This window comes from Colossoma macropomum, unplaced genomic scaffold (genome assembly GCF_904425465.1).
Source record: "Colossoma macropomum unplaced genomic scaffold, Colossoma_macropomum, whole genome shotgun sequence".
Taxonomy (NCBI): domain Eukaryota; kingdom Metazoa; phylum Chordata; class Actinopteri; order Characiformes; family Serrasalmidae; genus Colossoma; species Colossoma macropomum.
Genome location: NW_023494809.1, coordinates 21,795,214 through 21,816,074, shown reverse-complemented (window position 1 = coordinate 21,816,074; position 20,861 = coordinate 21,795,214). Strand labels below are relative to the sequence as shown.

Below are 20,861 nucleotides of genomic sequence, written 5' to 3'. Positions count from 1 at the left end.
CAACCTTGACTAGGTAAATACTTAGTTGAGGTACCATGTTTGTTGTCAACTGCTGATCTGTCCAGGGTGTTTTCTGCCTTCTGTCCAGTGAGAGCTGAGATAGGCTGTAGCACCCCCCGTGACTTCAGAGGATAAGCGGGTTAGATGATGAATGAATGAATAAATGAATGAATGAATGTTGTCCTAGGAAGTATAACTAGTCAAAACTCAAGTCATACCAACTTTTCTCTTTTCATATTGACTTTACATTTTGGCTAATGCTGTTATCCAGAGTGACCGTACAGTTTCGATCATGTTCCAGAGGTGGACGAATGTGGTGCTCGTCGTCTTGCTCGAGGACTCTTTCATACTGAACTTAAGTGTTATTTTACACAACCAGCAAAGCTTGAATGAAGAATATGAGATATAAATATGATAAAACATGGCTTAAAAACCACTGATCATACTTATCTGAGAACTGTGTGGGTGTGGCTAATGAGCAGCTTGATTGACAGCTGTCTGTCCAACACTCCTAGCCTGCTCCACCACTCGTACAGAACTAAAATCATTATTCAGCTTTTTATGACAGTAACTGGACGAAAAAAGTCACAGACGAACAGACGTGCAGACGGTTGGACAAGCGAACAAACAAATGGACACACTAAGGAACAGACGCACAGGCGGATGGAAAAACAAACGGACAGACGGTGCAGCGTGTGAATGAAGGAACGGATGAACGAACCGTGTTAGTGTATGGATAAAAGAATGAACGGGCGACAGGCAGCTACAGACAGGTGGTCTAACTTGAAACTGTTTTGTGTGGGCGGAGCAAAAGACATCAGCCTTGTGATTGGTCAGTGGAATGCTTACGAAAGTGTTACCCAAGATTAGGACCGCCCTGTTTACATTGAGAGGAGAGAAATATGGTGAAATATATCAGTCACTTAAAGGTCACTGGAACATTTTCATATTCAAAGCGTATACATGTTTACTGCTTGCCTGCAAGAACAAGACTAACCTGGGTCTTTAACACCTCTCTCTCTCTTCATCACTGAACTTTCATTTTTTTCTTCGGTCTCGAGCTTGTTGATGGCTTCATTATTTTGCTGTGCCTTTTAAACCCTGTGCCCACGAGTGAGCATTTAGCGGATGCGGTTTGCGTAACAATCTAACTCAAATGTGAAGTTCAGGCTCATTGTGGACATGGTCATATCAAGGCTGCACCTGCGCTTATATGTTCATCTGGCCCTGAGTGTCTTTGCATAGCGTGAAGTCTCAGATCATATATCACAGGCTTTGCCAGGGGTGTGAAGAGCATAATCCATGGAAAAAATGTAGGATGTGTTTTTGGACTAAACATTCTGTTAACCCCTTAAATGGCTTGTGCGTATTCTTCACATTATTAACCCTTCAAATGGCCAAGACACGCCAGGCTTCCATTTCACGCTCCTATAACTTAAGAATAACTCAGTTTGTGTTGTTTTCTGTGTAGATATCGAATAATAATCCTTAAGACATAATAAGTCCGGGAATTTTAAGGGGCTAAAAGAATATTTGAGCATTTTTTTAACCTTAATCTGTAGCGTATGTTTAATTACCATAGACAATAATGAAAATGTATTGACTCTCAGTTAGGATTCTTTCAGACTTGGCAGGTTTGGTTTGATTAAAATGAACGCTGGTGCGATTGCTCTGTTAGTGCGACTCATTGTGCTGCCACCTGGACTCTGGTGGACACCAAATAAGTGGACTGAGACCCCCTGAGCAAGTCGGTCTCGTTCCGCTTCAAAATGAACTCTGTTGTGTTTTATCTGAAGTGTGAGCTCAATACAGACAGTCTAAACGGACTGAGGATAGAATGAACTGTCATTGGCTCTTGGAATAACTTCTTTGGTACATGGAAAAGATGAGTTTCTGATGCTGTTTTGACGTGCATATGTTTTAGCATTTCTTCATAAGCTCTGAATCGGTAATTATAGAACAGATACTTTTGATTTTAAAACGAGACTGAGGCACGATTGAAGTCATTATAAAAATGTGATATGCACGATTGACTGCATATATGAATTATATATTAAAAGCAGTGATCTAGGCGAGGCTGTAATAGGGATTTCAGCCTACTTTGCTTTATGCAAAACCACGGCAAGGCAGGGAGTCTTGTGGATTACTGCTCTAATATCACAAGACAGATAGAATAAGGCACGAATAAAACCATTGAGCCCAGATAGAACAGAGAACAGCATGATTCAGACAGCTCGGTGGACATTATCACAGTTATACGTCATAAAATCTGCCCAATCAGTTGTGACCTTTTACTCGTATGGCCTTTGTTTACATTTTTGGTTTAATGCTAAAAATGTTGGGTGTGAACGCTGAGTAAATCAGAACTAAAATGCATGTATTATTTTTTGTTTTGGTCTGGATCAAGTCAACTAAACTATAAGTATAAAACGTTCCTTGAAAGTAGAAGCCAATAGGGAGTTTTTCACCAACTGCCCAATTTTTTACTGTAGCTAAGTACTGAGAAACACACTGAAAATACTGTCCATGGTGACCGACAATTTAATACAAGTCTAAAAATCCTGGAGTGCTTCTTGAAAGACCTATTCAGTATCTGTTCTAAATTATTCAGCAACTAATGTGAAACTTATAATTAATATGAGTCGTGTAGTGCTAAGAGTGAGGGATTGTGAGCCTACATACGGGCCGTTTTAGTGAATTACCTTTAAACAGATATAACAATGTATCAGAAATTCACTGCCCAGCTGAGTCATGTAGATCTTTTATTTCATTCACTGTAGTGTGAGAGTGGTAATGATAGTCTGTTGATCAGTCTCCCAGCTGTGATGTGGTTGTCAGACTCTTTGACAGAAGCAGCATCATCTCTTTCCATTCTTTATGCATGTATGTGTCATCTGAGTGACATGGTGTTCCACCCACAACTGATAGTGAAGCAGCGTTTTTATCCTGAGTCATGTCTGCCTCACCCCCGTCTCAAGGAACTCTCTGCACACAGGCCTTTAAAGTTTGCAGGGTCGTAGGAATGAGTGTGAGGAAGCAGATTAGCTGTTTCATCCCACGCAGAGTGACAGAAACATGCAACAGTAATCCATGATGAGCTCGGTTTGTCATTAAGCCCAGGACTGCTTAAATCGCTTAAATAATTCAACTTGAAACCTTTAAACAACTATTTGCTGTATTTTCTTTTTTTAAGAAAGTCATATATATATATATACACCGATCAGGCATAACATTATGACCACCTCCTTGTTTCTATGCTCATTGTCCATTTTATCAGCTCCACTTACTATATAGGTGCACTGTGTAGTTCTACAGTTACAGACTGTAGTCCATCTGTTTCCTTGCATACTTTGTTAGCCCCCCTTTTACCCTGTTCTTCAGTGGTCAGGACCCCCGTGGACCCTCACAGAGCAGGTACTATTTGGGTGGTGCATCATTCTGCAGTAACACTGACATGGTGGTGGTGTGTTAGTGTGTGTTGTGCTGGTATGAGTGGATCAGACACAGCAGTGCTGCTTGAGTTTTTAAACACCTCAGTGTCAGTGCTGGACTGAGAATAGTCCACCAACCAAAAATATCCAACCAACAGCATCCTGTGACCACTGATGAAGGACTAGAGGATGACCAACACAAACTACGCAGCAGCAGATGAGCTATCGTCTCTGACATTACATCCACAAGATGGACTGACAAGGTAGGAGTGTCTAATAGAGTGGACACTGAGTGGACACAAACTCAGGCAGCACTGCTGTGTCTGATCCACTCATACCAGCACAACACACACTAACTTACCACCACCACATCAGTGTTACTGCAGTGCTGAGAATGATCCACCACCCAAATAGTACCTGCTCTGTGAGGGTCCATGGGGGTCCTGACCACTGAAGAACAACAAAGTATGCAGAGAAACAGATGGACTACAGTCTGTAACTGTAGAACTACAAAGTGCACCTATATAGTAAGTGGAGCTATATATATATATATATATATATATATATATATATATATATGTGTGTGTGTGTGTGTGTGTGTTGCCCTTTACACTGTGAGTACATTTCATGGACAATCGACAGAAAGAAACCCAAAATTATTTGGGTAATTATCTGGTTCTATTGACTTACATTAAAGATAAAGTATGTTTTTCTTTCTCCTGTAAAGTTACCATTTTGGAGATATACAAGTTTTTGTTCCAACAGCAGCGAAGTCACTAAAATTCTTGTGAATTGATGGAAAACACAATTATTTTAATACAATTCATTGTTCAAACTGGATGAGCTTTCCAGCCTAAATGCAAAGAAATGCTTTAATAATACAAAAGATTAGTGAAAGAGGCTTTTTCAAACACAACTTAGAACATCTCAGCATGCTAAAATTGGTATATATTTTATTTACATGGATGACTTACTATGCATGACATCAATAGTATGTGTTTAATAAAATAAACAACTATTTTGAATAAAAATTTATATGGGGACACATTGACTTCTCTCACTGTTTACTATTGGAGGCTTAGTTGTAGCACTGTATTAAAATGACCCCGCCCCTGTGTGGAGGTTGTACTTTAGCCTGGCTGGGTCTCACTGTGAGTTGTTCACATGCTTTATAATTGTGCTGTATTACAGCCATTAAGAGGGTGAAATAAAATAATGTGTGAATTCTAAATGGCTGTTAAAATGTGCAGAAGCCTGCAGAAGTTGTGCTCCGCTTCCCCGTTACTTTGTGATCTCAAATAGGCTTCTGTTTTCCACATAATAAATGATAATAAATATTTTTTTAAATTTCATTTGTTTGATTGTTTAGCTGCAAGGTATTTATGTGGGTTATGTCATGATATCATTGTCATATCGTCTAGTCCTCCTGTGAACTCTAATACAATGGAAATGCTGAAACCACAGAAACCATTCAGGCTACGTGACCTGAATTAGAGGGCTTTTTTACCTCCTCTCCTTTTTTACTATTTTTAGCTACAAAGTTATGATTCAGAATCTTTCCATCAGTGGAAACATTCTAGAGAGAGCGCCGCTCGAGGCAGAGATCGTACCACGTGATTAGACTAGCTCACTTATAATTGATTACCTAAATTGATCTTCCTGTCCTCCTTTCGGAAATGTATGAATAAATTATGCCTCCCTCTCTTCCCCCCTTTGCCTCATAGGGGCTTATTTCTGTGATGTAAAATGTACATGACTCAGTGTAGTTCTCTCTCTCACTTGCTTATGACGTAAATGTAAGCTGCTATAAAAATATTAAATCTTTGAATGACCCAAATCAATCCAGTATATTTGTTTATCTTGGCTGTGTTTGGGTGCTAGACTGATTTTGTCTGGTTCTCTCTTTTAGTCTCCAAATACATCTGTTCATTGTACTCTGGTTGTGGGGTCTCTTTAGCTCTGTTTGTACTGGATGAGTTTTTATCAGATGAGGTTCCGTAAGAGATTTCTCTGGCTGATTTACTGCAGGATAAATGTATCTATGTAATTTCCCACAGATATTACCAAAGATAGCCTGAACTGAAACATCGTAGCCTGGATGCACACATGAGCATTACACAACACTGGCCTTCAATACTGTTTTGCATGCCCTTGTCCACTTACGCTCACCATTTCCCCGTGTTAGGGGTCCCCACGGCCTGTTCCATTGCTGTATTTGCTCATGTGAAGTTTCTCTAATGACCTCTTGGAGAACGAGGAATGGGGCTGCATAAATGAAGACACTGGCAGCTCAATTAACCCAGAAATCATCTCAGTGTCTGATGCAATTTCGGTTTCACACCTAAAAAGAAAAGTGTACAAATGGCTTTTTTAAGCCAGAACAATAAAATACTTAAAAATACTTCATTTCTAGACTTTAATTCACTTAATTTAGCACAATCTGACTGGTCTTTATGTAGCAAATCCTTCTCTTATACATGCCTGCTGATGTGAGCTTAATTTCACTTTTCTAGCTTGCTAGTTAGCATTAAGGGCTACACAAGCAAAAAAGAAGGGCAATGCACCACACTCCTCATTCTAAACCCAAAGCCAGATTAATTAATTATGCACAGTTCTGTATGTTATGCTGAGATTTCTGTGAAGCAGAATGCATTATAAAGTTTGCTTAGCTAGCCAATTAGCTCAGTGAGGCTAGGCTAGCAGAGAGGAACTGCATTCCTGTTGAAATACACTCCTTGTTGTTTCCTCTTACCCCTTGTCATGCGAGTGGACACTGTAATGTAAGTGCTACACACTTCTAAGTTGGAAGGTAAAGTTCTTAAACGTGTTTAAAATTGAGTTGACAACACAAGTATACAAGTATATTGCAGTATACACAAGTATATTGCAGTTTCATTTGGTATGTCATGGATCATTTCCATTAGCTCCTTATGGCCTTTTCTCTCTGGGGTAAGAGTTTTGCAGATGCAAAAACACGCATGTCAAAATTTGAAAACATGCACATTAACGCTAATGTTGTTTTTTACATAAGAGCTTGTAGTTGCTCATGGTTTGTTTGCTTCTTGTAGTGCCGAGCTGAAGCCTCAAACTGCTGTAAAGCTTCAGCCTCCTGTCAGAGTCGATGGAACTCCCTGCTAAACTTGTTTTTAGCAGAATGGGCTGTTCCCCAGTGTCTGCCTATTTGAGGTCCACTAAAGGTGGTGATATCTTTGCCACTGTTACTGCTCCTGCTTGTTTAATAGCAGAAGCACATTGGACTTGATGTGAAGGTTTTGTGCGTTAAAAATCACATCCGCTCTGTAAAAATCAAAAACTCCCTGCGTGGCAGCACACAAGTGAAATGCACTCATTGCTGCATGTGGAAAACCAGAGAACAGTCATTCATACAAAACAGAAAGAAAGAAATGATAAATTCTGCCTTTTGGTTTTGTGGCCGTCATTGCTAGTAAGTGATAAATGGATGTGGTACTAGATTAAAGACATCATTGAAACAAAGGGTCAATAAAAATAGCAATACGACATTAAACTGTATCTGTTTTGTTACTACGTGAGCATAAGGAGGATCGGAACAGGACTACTATTACTGAGAGAGTGAGTTCCAGGTTCAGCCAATCACAGAAGGCCATGGAACTTCTAGAAACTATGAACATTGCAGATTCAAACTGGATTAAAATCAGATCAGTAGTTACTTAAATTACAGGTAAAACTAATCCACCCAAATTAAACAAATTATTCAGTCAGTGTCAGATTGTCCGATAGGTCAGACTGTGTCAGTTAGAGCTTTTGCACTTGTCCTTGAGTGGAAAACTCGTCAGTCCCTTAGTCCCTTTGGTCAGACTAACCTTTACTGATACAACAAATGTAACTGGAGACTGGGAGGCCGCACAGCTGCTCTACTGTGTTACATAACCCTAACGTGTCACACACACACACACCCCACACTCACACCATCGTCCAAACAGAACCACAGCACACCCCAAACACAATGACTCATTTCTGCCCACGTCTATTGATATCTGGTGGTGAATCCATTTGCTGGCTGCCGCCAGCGACCCGTGTCCACTCGACCTTTGGAATTCAGTGCTGGATGTCCACTATCCAGAGCGGACGTGCGTGCTTCGCTGCTAACCTGACAGCGCACAGGCTTGCCTTTCACTCCCGGGCTCTTAAAGGCCGGCCAGCGGAGCTGTTAATTGTGTTGCGCAAGCGGCCTCCTGAAACCAACTCCCAAAATTCCACTCACGCAGCTGACGGAGGCCGCAGGGAGTCGGAAAGTGGAGTTAGAGCAGGCTTTTGTGTTCCTTTTATGTAAACCTGACACCTCTCATGCTCTCTCCTGCTTCCGCCTGTAGCTGACCAGTGAGCGATTAAGCTTGTTTATTAATAGGCATTAATTAAAGTGTATCTGTGGAGACAGTGGAAGTGTTCCATGATTCTAATCCAAGCATGTGTCTCAAATCAAGTACTTCCGTATTGTATTAGCCAGATTTAGTGCAAGTAATGTGCTTGCAGTGAGAAATGCAGGACCGTGTACTGTTAAAAGTTGTACTGTCGAAATTCTTACATTTCACATGTGACTCAGATGTGTTTGACCTTCAGTAACTGTATTTCTATGTGACTTTATTTGAAATATGCAGCTACAGATTTCTAAAGGTTAAGCCGCAGACACTCTAGACATTTTTGGGAGGTTTGGGATGCCTTGAGAAATATGTGTAACCGAGGCTGGTCTGAAAGACTGGTGACTAAAAGAAATCCTTCATGTTGGTGCAGTTAGCATGCTTGCCAACTCGCTAACCATGAACAATACATTATGCTCAGATTGCTGAAAAGCAGAATGCATGACAAAGTTTGCTTAGGTAGCTAATTAGCTCACAGAGGCTAGCCTACACACTTAAAAATTACGGTTCTTCAAGGGTTCTTTGGAAAAGAAAATGGTTCTATCTAGAACCCTTTGGATGATTAAAGGGTTCTTTGCATAGTGAAAGGGTTCTTCAGATTGACGGTAAGAAATATCATGAGAAGTGTTTTTGAAAAAGGGTAGAAGAATAGAAGAACACTTTTTGGTGCTATATAGAACCCTCTTCAAAAAGGTTCTACATAGAACCCTATACAACATATTCTCCATCAATCTGAAGAACGTTTTTATGATGCAAAGAACCCTTTAATCATGCAGAGGGTTCTTTGAATGTTCATAGTTCTATTAATAACCATTTTCTTTACTAAAGAACTCTTAAAGAACCACATTTTTTTAAGTGTGTAGCTGTGGGTAAGAGTGATGTACTGCAGAAATGTTCAGTGTGCCTCTCCTTAGTGTGGGACATGGTGTATAGTGTAAGAATATGGTATGTAGTGGCTGACTGAGACAGAGATAGTGGTCTGTTTTGGTTCTTGTAGTGAGGTACAGCAGGATGTCTTGGCTCTGCTTGTTTGAAGGGAGTAGTTAGAGCCTAGCACTGCTTGGTGGTGCGCAGCAGGTGCGTTTAATCTCAGCTGCAGCTCTACATCTTACAGCAAGCGGGTGTGTAGGTCTGTGCCTGTTTTCATACATTTTCAGGACAAAATGTCCAAACTTTGTGGAACAACCAGAGACCAAAAAATCGCTCGTTGAGTTAAGGTTGCTGTTAGTTTTACAGAATTCATATAAAACTCTTCAGTTCTTATCTAAACGCAGCACTGTGCAAAAGTTTTAAGCACCTGTGTTTTTATCTGGACAGTAATTGTTCATTTGCTCAGAAACGACACTATTCTAATATTAGAATAAATACAAATAATATTAATGTAGTTTTATGTATGTCAGTAGTTTTATTTAACAGTTATTTCCAAATCTCTGCTTTTCGAAGCCCAGTTTTATAGTTCTCGTCCAGTAACTGGTTTGGCTAATCAATGTATAGGCAATATACGCAAATTTATCTTAATTGTGATTAATTTTGTTGGCATGAAAAACGATATGCTTTTGTGAGCATATTGTGGGTACATACTTAAAAACACTTAACAGTTGCAAAAGTATAATTAATATTAAATAATTAAAAAAAAAGTGTAGCACAGTGTGTGAGAAGTTTTTGATGGCAGTTTTTAAATGTTTCTGTCAAAATATTGTGATGCATATTGTGTGTCGTGGAAATGTTTTTCAGTATTGTGATATCATATTTTGGCCATATTGCCCATCCCTAAAGTCAGTGCTTCATTAGGTTAACTCAGGGGTGCTGGTGTAACTCAACAAATCTATGCCATAGCTGAGGGCATCAAGGAAGGAACCAAACCTGTGTTCTTCCACCTAGCTCATAAGATATCAGCTTTGTACACACACACACACACACACACACATACATATATATATATATATATATATATATATATATATATATATATATATATGTATATATATATATATATATACATATATATATATATATATATAATATATATATATACACTTGTTAGAGTATGATGTTTGTTTGTATTTATTCTAATGTTACATGGTGTTTTACTAGCATAAACACACTTATTGCCCAGATTTACAGTTTTAAACATTCTCCTTAGGTGCCTGCAACTTTTTGTCATATCAAAGCCACATAACCTTATTTTTAATTTAGTACTAGCTGCCTTTCACATTGTGATTTTATGATGAATGGACCAATAGATCTGCTGCAAAATGACTTGGAATAAAATTTCTTTACATGAACTTGCAATAAAGTTAAGAATGTCATATTTAATTTCTCTTATAAAGTTATTATTTTAGGGATAGAATATATATGTTGATGTAACAAACCCTCATATCTTTATAATGCTAACTTTATCGGAGAAGAAAAAATGTTCCTAACATCAAACCTTCATGTATGTCAATGTGAAGTCCTTCTAGATAATTTCTGTTGGTCCACTCATCATGGAATGTTCACACATGTAAAGGGCAGCTGGCACTTTTTATATAATAAAAAAAAATTAAAGTCTGGAAATAAAGACCCCAGGTCTTGACATCGCATGAAAAAAAGTGTGCATGTGAGCATTTGACTACATAGTGGTCAATTTTGGGAGAGTGTGGGGATCTCCAGGTTTTCTCTGAAGGGGGCTTTAGAAGGGGAATCTCCCAGTTTGAGCTGGACACGCCTCTCCAGTGGGCTTCCCCTTTAGTCATGCACTGTCATACAGCTGGACATACAAACACTCAGGAAACACTTTCACAACTGCCTCTCACACACAGTCGGGAGGCTTGTTCATCCAGCTCGGGGGCTGAATGGACGTTGGTAAAGGCTGGGTGCTGGCCCTCAGGAAGGCAATGGTCTGTGCGGTGCGGATCAGGCTGAAGGCTCTGCGAGGGCTTTTCGTCAGGCAGCCTCCACGATTTTCCGCCCTGGCTGTGAGTAGCTCTGAGTGGACAGTGATCAGGTTTCTGCCAGGCTGACATGGACTAAAGAGACAGCTCGTAAAGCATGCTGACCGACAGGGTAGTGCTGGGTGATATATCATCTATACCACTTACACTCGTATTGATGTCACACAACAATACTGATTTTTATATTTAATGGTATTTATAAAAAACATAAACTGTACCGTATGTCAGTTACAAATCGTTTTAAAAGAACAGTTTGAAACAAAACTAAATAAACTGTTGGGATGCAGCAGATTCAGATAGCTGAGCTCAGGTTATCAGCTAAAAATGGGTTTGGTTCTTTTCTTCTTCAGTTTAAAATCTATACTGCAGTAAGACAATATAAGGTAACAAAAATAGGCTATGATATGGAAGCTCAAAGCAGCCAGTTAGAAGAGTTTTTTCCCTCTTTCTCAGTTTCTGGCAACAGTATGTCAAAATATTGTAAATATTGTAATAATTGTAATTGTAATAATAGTAATTGTTTTGGAATAAGAAAGTCTTTATTATAAGAATTAATAATTTTTGCATGGTAAGTCATTATTTCATTATAAGTCATTATGAAATACTAAGTCATTATTTCAACATAGTAAGTCAATATGCTGATAAAAAGCAATTATTTTAAAATTTTAAAACCATTTGAAGCCATTATTATAGATATTAAGTCATTATTTCAACATAGTCAGCCGAACAAAAAAGTAAGAAGAACAAAAAATCCTTGGCGATTTTTATCTGCTCTGTCTGGTGGGTATGGACTTCCATACTATTGGATAATGTACTGTTACATTTGTAACACTGAAAAACATTGGATTCAATTTTAAATGTTTTATTATTGGTTATCGATGTCAGTATCAGCCTCAATAAGTTGTTGATTTCCAGTTAGGCCTGTAACAATTGTTACATAATCAGAAGAAAACCTTGTATCTCCAAAATGATAACTTTTACAGGGAAAGGTAAAAACCTACTTTACTTTTAATGTAAGTCAGTGGAACCAGACTTTTTTTCCAAATCATTTTGGGCTGTTTCTTTTGGTCCATTGTTCATGAAATTTACACACAATATAAAGGGCAACAGGTATTTTCAAATTATGTCAAAAACTGAAAAACGTCAAAAATGGAGGTTTTCTTTCGACAGCAGTGATATGTTTGCATTGCACAGAATGTGAATTGGGTGTGTTTTTATCAGTTGGGTTGACAAATTCATGAAGATAAAAAATTTTATTTATTTTATTTAAAATTTTATTTAAATTTTGTTTCTCATTTATTGAGAAACATTGTTGGTCTTGCGAAAAAACTAAACTTCTAAGTGGTGCTATTACATGTTTAGAGGGCAGTGGTGAGTAACATTTGTTCATTTGTTGTTTGTTAACGCTTTGGGTAATGTTTGTTGAGCTCTAGCTGTTTCTGTTATCGTTGGGGAGTTGCCAGGTGTCAGCAGCTACAAATCAAAGTTTTGGCCTCCTTCGACTCTAATAATTGCTTACAGCAAACAAAACAAAAGATATTTTACCATATTGGTAAATCCCTAATGTCATAGTGTCACAGTTTCAGTAGATATTGGTCACGTTAAAGAGTCTACACTTGTCTTTTGAACCTGATATAGCTTGCTTTGTTCTGACTGTTTGTTTTGTTTTCCTGTCTTAAAAAGAGAAAATGAACCTTACATAGTATTATAATGTCTAAAAATGACATGCATGAAAGAAAAGTGAATATTGTTGAGTGAATCCAATAGAAATATCTCACCCAGCACTAAGTTACGGTCACCGTGTCTAAAAGAAAGTCTTTTTTTTCTAAATACAGAAAGTACAGTACTTAAGTTTCTTAAGTATCTGCGTTAATGTAATCCTCAACTGTGGGAAGGATTAAAGTTCCAAAAAGACACTGACACAGTGTTTGTTTGGGATGTCGTCTCTGAGGCTTTTATCTTTTCTTTTTTACAGTCCTGTTGCCTCCATTGCCATCCTAGGTTTATTGCTGTTTAATTTCTGATCGTTATTTTGGTGAATGTTTGACTGTAGCATTTAAATCCGCGAGGCTCCTGTGGCACCTCTCCAGTGCTTTGCTGAAGAGAGGGAAAATCTCAATGCAGAGATCACACGCTCATGAGCCTCATGGCTCTAAAGCGTTACAACTGGCTCTCCACGGTACACTTCAAACACACACGCGCACTCTAGGGCTCAGATCCAGCGCGGCCCCACTTGCTCTGACTCTCTGCACATTCATAGAATGCAAAATCATCTCTCCCTCTCCCTCACTCTCTTACTCAAATCATCTCTCCCTCTCCCTCTCCCTCACTCTCTTACTCAAATCATCTCTCCCTCTCCCTCTCCCTCACTCTCTTACTCATCTACACTCACATACAGCGCTGGAATAGACGACCTCATACGACCCCTGACACTACGCAGCTGTAAAGTTGAATTAAGGCTGTCATAATTACTCGATTTACAAAAAAATCATCAATTCAAATTTGAAAAGTGAACTTAGTGCATGATAGTGCACATTTTTAATTCTTCTCTTGCAGGAAAAAAAAACAGGCCAATGAACATCCATGTATTTGCCATTTATTATTATTATTATTATTATTATTATATTATTATTATAACCTTATGAAGTCCTTCTTGTTTATCTTTTTTCCTGCAAAGTTTTAACTTTTGAAAGACTGTTCCTGGCACACATTTGTTTACTCAGTAAATCATCAAAATAATAAGCTGATTACTTAATAATGCCTAGTATAATTGTCAGTAAATGCCCTCATTATTGGTTACTGAAATTTTTAGCTCATTAGTATCAGTATCGGTCTCATTGACAAACTTTTCATATGACTCAGACCCTAATTTAGTCCATTTTTATTATATGGCCTTTTACAACTCTGCTTACTAGATTAATTGTCAAAATAATCTGTAGATTGTGTGATTACGAATGTAATCATTAATGAAAGCCTTAATTATTAGTTATCAAATGTTTTAGTTCATTAATATCAGCATAGTTGATGTAATTTGATGTAGTTTGACCTCTTTTATTACAACTTTGATTACTCGATTAATTGCCAATTATTAGTAGATTGTGCAATTACTAATATAATCGATAGTGACAGCTTTAATTATCAGTTATCAGAATTTGTAGCTGGTATCATTGGCAAAATTTCTGTATAATTTTTTTGTAACTCTGATCACTCGATTAATTGTCAATAATTGGTAGATTGTGCAATTACTAATATAATCAATAGTGACAGCTTTAATTATTGGTTATCGGAATTTTCACCTCCTTAAATTCATTATCATCGGCAAAATTTCTACATCAGTAAGGCCTTAATAATTTAGTCCTTTTTTATTGTTTGATCTTTTTTACATCACTGATTACTCGATTAGTTGTCAATAATCAGTATTATGTGTGATAAGTAGAATAGAATTTTTATTTTCTTAAAATCAATATTGTTGACATATTGAGTCAAATTTTTATTATTTGGCCTTTTTTTGCAACACTGATTATTTGATTAATTGTGAGTAATCAATATAATACAATAAATAATATAACCATTAGAGATAGTCCTAATTATTGGTTATCAGAATGTTTGTTTCTTTAATATCATTGACATATTTTCCTTAATATCAGTATCATTGACATATTAAGTCCATTTTTTATCATTTGGCCATTTTTTTCAACTCTGATTACTCGATTAATCGCTAAAATAATTGATTACTAATGTAATCAGTAGGGACAGCCCTAATTATCGGTCATCACAGCTTTTATCTCCTTAAAATTGTATCAACATGGATGACACACTTTTTATATCAGGCCCTGCTCCACTCACACACTCGTACAGTGCTGGAATGCCTCAGCCACTGGTGTTATGTAACTCTAATATTGAATATGTCCAGTTGCTTTAGATGATAAGGCAGATTAGCTCTGCTGCTGCTGGTGTCTGCTGTCTGTAGCACAGGTGTCCTTTAATCCTGTGATTAAGAGGTGGGACGTGAACATCCTGGACCGCCACCATCTGCGGGCTGAGTCACAGCTTCTGAAATACCAGCACAAACACACACACACGCTCAAATGCTACTTCCACCAAGACTGTCACAGTCCTTGTCCCTCAAACGGACAGCAGCCAGGGAATAAGTGGCACCCGGTGACTCAGACACCATTTCCTGTCCATTTGAGTTTGTTTAGACTCGAGTGTACGACTCTAGCAGTTGTTAAAAAATGACATTAAGTCTTTAAACTGCAAGGGTCAGTATGTGGCCCACACTTCAGGTCTTCTCTCTTATAGCTGTATAACTTAAACAGTAGTTTCATAGTAGTTACAGAATAATTTATAGTAGTTATAGAGCAGTAAGTCTTAAAATGATAGTTAGTGGTCAGTCAGCCAAGACAGGTTTGGTGTCTGAAGTTTGCTTCTTTAGTTTTGCACTGGAGCTCGAAGGCTAATATATCTAACAAGTAATGGAACCTTATAACAGACAAGCATTGTGCAGACTGCATGCCTAAGTAATCACACAGTTGCCTCAAACCATGGTGAGCTGTTAAAGGGACATTCTGGCCAAAATGAAAATTTAACTCTCGCTGTGTCTGTTGTGAACATGCCCACTCATCTCCCACAGTGGTGCTGCAGTGGTCTTGTGAGTGAGTTTCCAGTTTAAAGAACAGGAAAACCACCTTCAGATGAGGTATCTTGAAGGTGTAAGGGAAATCTGGAAACGCTACTCGTGCTCTGGGGAGGATTTTTAGGAGCAGGCTGTTTGAAACGTTTTTTTTTTTCCACTAGCTGGCTAACTCGCAAATGCAGAAGAAAGCCAGATAGCTGATGTTACATTGCTATAAAGTTGAAATTAACATCTGTGTTTATTGGCCTCTACATCAATGTATTAGTCAGTATGGGGAGGATTTACAAAGGTTGTATGATATATTTTTATATAACTGATAGTTCTGGTCCCTAAAGCCGCGTTTGAGGCCGTTGTAACATCCACGATTCACGCACATCTGTGACCTCCTAACAGCAACTGCATTGGGTATTACTGCGCCACAGCATGAAAAACCTGTGTGCTGTTAATGGAATAGTCTTTGACTCTCATGCTGCTCACATGGACCACCGAGTGTACTAATGAAAAAAGAACCCGGTTTTTGTTTAAACCGAGGGGCTGGCAACTTATGTTCTTAACTAGTACTAGGCTGGTTAGCTAGCTAACAGGCTGAAAGATAGCCAACAGCCTAAACAACTCCATCATTAAAATCACAGGCTTGAATTAAAGGGCTTACGGAATGGTATACTGTAAACGGCAGTATGAAAGTTTGAAATTGTCACTAGAATCACACGCTTCAAATGTCCGTGTTTCAGTCAGAAGTAGCGTCAAGCCCAGGCTGAATCCTAAATGGCTTTGTTCTCGCTAAATATTGTACTAGCTATGAAAGTTTACAGTCAAATAATGCATCATTTATCGAGTGTGGATTGTGTCCCAAACGACCGTTGGGGTGCAGAAGCCAGTATTTAAATTCCTACGTAGTGCACTATGTAGGGGGCAGGGAGACATTTGAGATTCAGCCCCAGCACGAGAACAGGGGCACTGTTGGACTGGTGCTTAATAAGACTCGCGGTGTAATTTGGTGACCAAAAAGTACTTATAAAGTGAACGTTTGCGCATTAAACAGGGCTGTGATATCATATGTTCATTGTTAAATGACAGAAAGTTAAAAAAAATCATGAAATGACTGACTGCAACATACAGCAATGGGCCACCAAACGTTCTCCTCATTCAGCGGTCTGTGGTTGCTTGGCAACGATACCATACTCTGAAGGAACTTCATTTCTTGGCGGAATACTTGTTTATGTTTATTATTAAAAATTGTTTAAATATGATAAATTATTTTCTGAAAAATTGTGTATTTTAAGTCGGCTGCCGTTTTACTAAAGCAGTAAGCCACTTGAGGCTGTTTGTTACTGTGATTTTATCACAGGGAAAGGAGAACACCCTTCCCATAACAAAATTGCAGTAACACACAGCCTCTCATGGCTTATTGCTTTAATATAACACATGCTGTTATTGATGAGGAAAATGCAAAAATTGTGAGTTTGGTCAAACCAATGCACATGAGAGATGCAATGCTGCACTACCGTATAGCATATTATAGCATATCATGATGAATAACTTAGTAAGTTCTAGTTTTAGGCCGCAATGTCGCTTTAATGATTAATGATGTGATTTCTGACACCATGACGTACTGTTGTACATAAAAATGGACAAACTTTAGGCTTCTAGATGGCTGCTACCACTGTTTTTAGCTATACCACTTACATTTTTTCCTTTTTCTGGACAACATTATGCCTCATACATTAGATTTTCAGCCAGTCTCTGTTGCTTTAAGATTAATAACCACATAATAAACCCAGCCTGCATTTCAACAGGTTAATTTAATGCTGCACCACAGTTAATGTAATTAATGTGAAAGACCTGTTTAGGTGAAGAGGTCTGAATTTAACAGGCAGTTAAGTGGCATCTATTAACCTTAGCTCTGCTTTCGACCAGCAAGTGTTGAAACTTCATTTTCATACTGAGGCGTCAGTTTCCATTCTGGGTGTGATTAAGATGAGGCGTGAATTCTGCTCAGTGAAAGGCGCTGGGAGGGGCAGGATGGCAGCGTGTGAGATGATGGCATACTGCTCTCTCTCCTCCCTCGTTGCCTCTCTCCTCCCTCGATTGGTCCGATATTCCGCCTCAGCAAGGCAGAAGTTGCTAAGTGAAATTTGGAGCCACGGAGGCTGCTCTGCGTTGCTAATTTCTGGACTGCTTTGACGAAACAACACGCTTTTCACCGACTGGCCTTTTCTGGCTCCATCCAAATATATGAAAACTGAGTAATCATAAACAGAGAGCAGCCAAGCTCTCATCTCGCCAGAGCCAGAGACCGTTTGTGGACCTTCTCACTGTTGTGGACTGACGTAAACTCTGTCAGACTGACCAGGAAGCCTTCTACAGTCCAGTGGAAGAAGCAGTGACCTCCAGTGCGGTGGTGGGTGAGTTTGGGCCTGAGGGAGCCTTTCTCCTCATGGCAGCATGCCGGCTGTGCTGAGGGCGTCCAGGCAGGCTCAGAGCTGCACCATGGAGAGAACCTCCACGCCTTCAGACTCCCACTGGGATGCCCAGGTACCGAGGGGCAAAATTAACTGCGTAAAGTGTTACTTCTGACCAGGCGCTTCCTTTAAATGAGCTCTTAGAGAGAACAGTGGTTTGGGGTCGGGCTGTGCATGAGTAATCGGATAAATAAGTAGACTTTCCAGGTGAATAAATACTGAAATCAGTTAGTATTCCTTATTTTGCATCACCAGACATCAGAGAATCATTTGGCATTACACTAAAGGAAGTTTGTACCCACCAGTTAGCATCAGCTTACCATGTTTGAAGGAGCGATTTATAGAAAAATTAAATTCACATAGTTCTCTAATTTATCCCAAACGTTGTGGATCATCCAGGTCATGTTTGGTGTCTGAAGTTTGCTTCTTTAGTTTTGCACTGGAGCTATAAAGCTAATGTACATAACAAGCAGTGTAAGTCTTCTTTTACTTTATATACAATAACATCTGTTATATTAGCTTCGTAGCTCCAGTGCAAAACTAAAGCAGAAAACTTCAGACACAAAGCATCTGGCTGACAGACTATAGTGTGGAGTAAACTGTGTAACACTTCATTTTGAGAGTCCTCTGTAAATGCTTTGTAAATGAGCTTTTCTTTAACTAACATTCAACTAAAAACAGACTAAATGCAACTGAGCTTGAAGTTGAATGCAATAGATTGTATTCAGTCTGACCTAAACCTCACCCTAACCATAACTTCCACCCAACACCTAACCATAACAGTTGGTGGTCGACTCAGTTTCACCAGATAGTTTATTAAAGGGCGTATTTCATGGAAAAAACAAACTTTTTTTTAATAAAAGAGTTTAATGTAATATCTAAGCTTTGCTGAAGTTTAAAAATATGCTGTTCGCTATATATGGAAACCAAGCTGCAAAAACAGCCTGTTTTGAATTCATTGTTTTTGTGATGTCATGCATCCGTCTATTCAGCCTGCAACAGTTTAGCCCCGCCCATTCACGCTGAAACTGTGTTTCAGCCCAGACTGCTTTTTGAATGAGGCACAATACAGCAAAGCATTTCAGTCTTACAGGCACAGTAACAAGGCCAGCCTGTTTGATTGTAAGAGATAAAGAGAGGTTAGAAAATGGTCATTTAAAAATGAATTTTTGCTGTTTTTGGTACCCTTACCAACATCATAAGTGGACCTATAGGAAAACAAAAAAATACATGAAAAGTGTATTTAACAGTTAAAGCATCTGTAGATAATTTATAAGGGACTATCAAAACAAAGAGTGACTGGAAAGAGTGAATGTTTAATTTTTTTGCAAACCAGTACTTTAAATGTATTAGGAATCAGGTGTATGTTTATCCTCTAACGCGGCTGCTACAGCTCACGCTCACACGTGTTTGCATGTTTGCTAAATAGTCAAATAAATCACTTTACTCAATGAAATCTAATTTGCAAAGGATTACAATACATTTGTTTACCCTCAGCACCTTTCTTATTTGTGGTTTGGCAATGGATAGGTAGAGCTACTAGAATATGTGTATGGAGGATGAAATGTTTAGCCAGTATTTTGTTGAATGGTGGTCACAGTATTGTAGCATGTGTGTTTTTTGGTGTTGTTTGGGTTATATATTCATTTTCATTGCCTTTCATAGTTTATTTCAGGCAGCAAGTGGAAAAATAGCCTTGTGAATGCTGTGCTGCTTCTGGGATGCATCTGGGATGCACTGCCGCACTGCTTACGCAGCCCTGTGAGAATGCTGTAACCTGTTAATCTGAGCAGTGAAACAACACCACTTACACTCCGTGCAGAGGTAGTATGTGTGAAACAGGCCTGCCAGGATTGTGTGTTGGCACACTATAGTGTACATTATGTTTTTTTGGTTAAACACAAACACATATGGTAACAGCTGGAATACATTTTAGTTGCAAATGAAAAAGTTTTTTTCATGATACTGGAGTTCTTTTTTTCCCTCTGTACATTTAACCGAATAGCACGGCCACTGGAACCATGGAGGCGAGCAGATATTTGACGCCCCAGCACTTTTTGATTGAGTTCAAGACACTTATTTTGGAAAAAAAAGAAACCTGCAGACCTATGGGCACAGACAGAGAGCCAAATGTACCAGCAGAACAAATCAAAATCTTCATTCTAGCTGAGGGATGGGACATTTCCCAAACAGCACAACCTTCCTGACTTTGTATTTAGTGAGAGAAGCTGCATTTACTAATCCAGTAAATGCATTTACAGTACACAAACTAATACGCTTGGTCAATGTTTATGTTCCACACTGTGTGAAATGTTCCAGTATTTATTATGGCTAACTTGCTAAACTAAGATTTGGTGTTATTTAGAGAAGTTAGCTTGTTTGCTATTTGAGTGGAACCAGAAACATTATAAAGGAAGATGGTTATTTATTTAAACTTATGTAAGATGAAGCTCCTATTTCATTGAATGAGCAAAGACCTGTGAACCCCAAACTGAAGACCACATTAGCACAAAAACATATTTGAAATGACTGGTAAAATCTGGCAAAAATCACTTAAATAGTTTGTTTGTTTGGCGTACATAACGCAAATAATGGATTTTTCAGTATCTCCACAAAGGGGGTGGGGGGTGTGACTTGCGGCTTTATCAGCGAGTCAGTTGGCTTTTTTTATTGAAGGGCATGACTTTCCCTGTAAATAGATGCTATGTTTAGCATTACAAGCTATTTCATTCATTTTCACCCAGGGAATTCTGAGCAGTTTCCTCCTCCTTTGTAATTCAAATACTTTGGTGGAACCCAGTAAACCCACAGGTTAAAAACATACCCAATAGGTTTATTGGGACGTAGCACTGTATTATAGACATGGCACATTCTATATGTCGGTGAAAGTTTTAGTCAGTGGCTTAGTTGGCTTTTGTCATTTGTCATTTTGCCCCACCACTTTTGATGGTGTGGTGCCGCCGCTGCCGAATACCTGTTTGTTAACTCTTTTGGTCGCTCTC

At 38.7% G+C, this 20,861-nt stretch overlaps 1 protein-coding gene across 4 annotated transcripts in view; it reads left to right on the top strand.

The window, feature by feature from the left end:
• The window catches only part of rps6ka3b (ribosomal protein S6 kinase, polypeptide 3b), a 77,724-nt gene that overhangs the window by 24,920 nt on the left and 31,943 nt on the right, over positions 1-20,861 (top strand). The window contains exon 1 of one of the 4 annotated variants that reach the window (XM_036558436.1): positions 10,596-10,785. The exons of the other annotated variants lie outside the window; for them this stretch is intronic. Within the exon in view, the coding sequence (XP_036414329.1) occupies positions 10,663-10,785 (123 nt within the window). The 5' untranslated portion in view covers positions 10,596-10,662. Of the gene's footprint in view, positions 1-10,595; positions 10,786-20,861 lie in introns of those variants that run through there. 4 annotated transcript variants of the gene reach the window in all.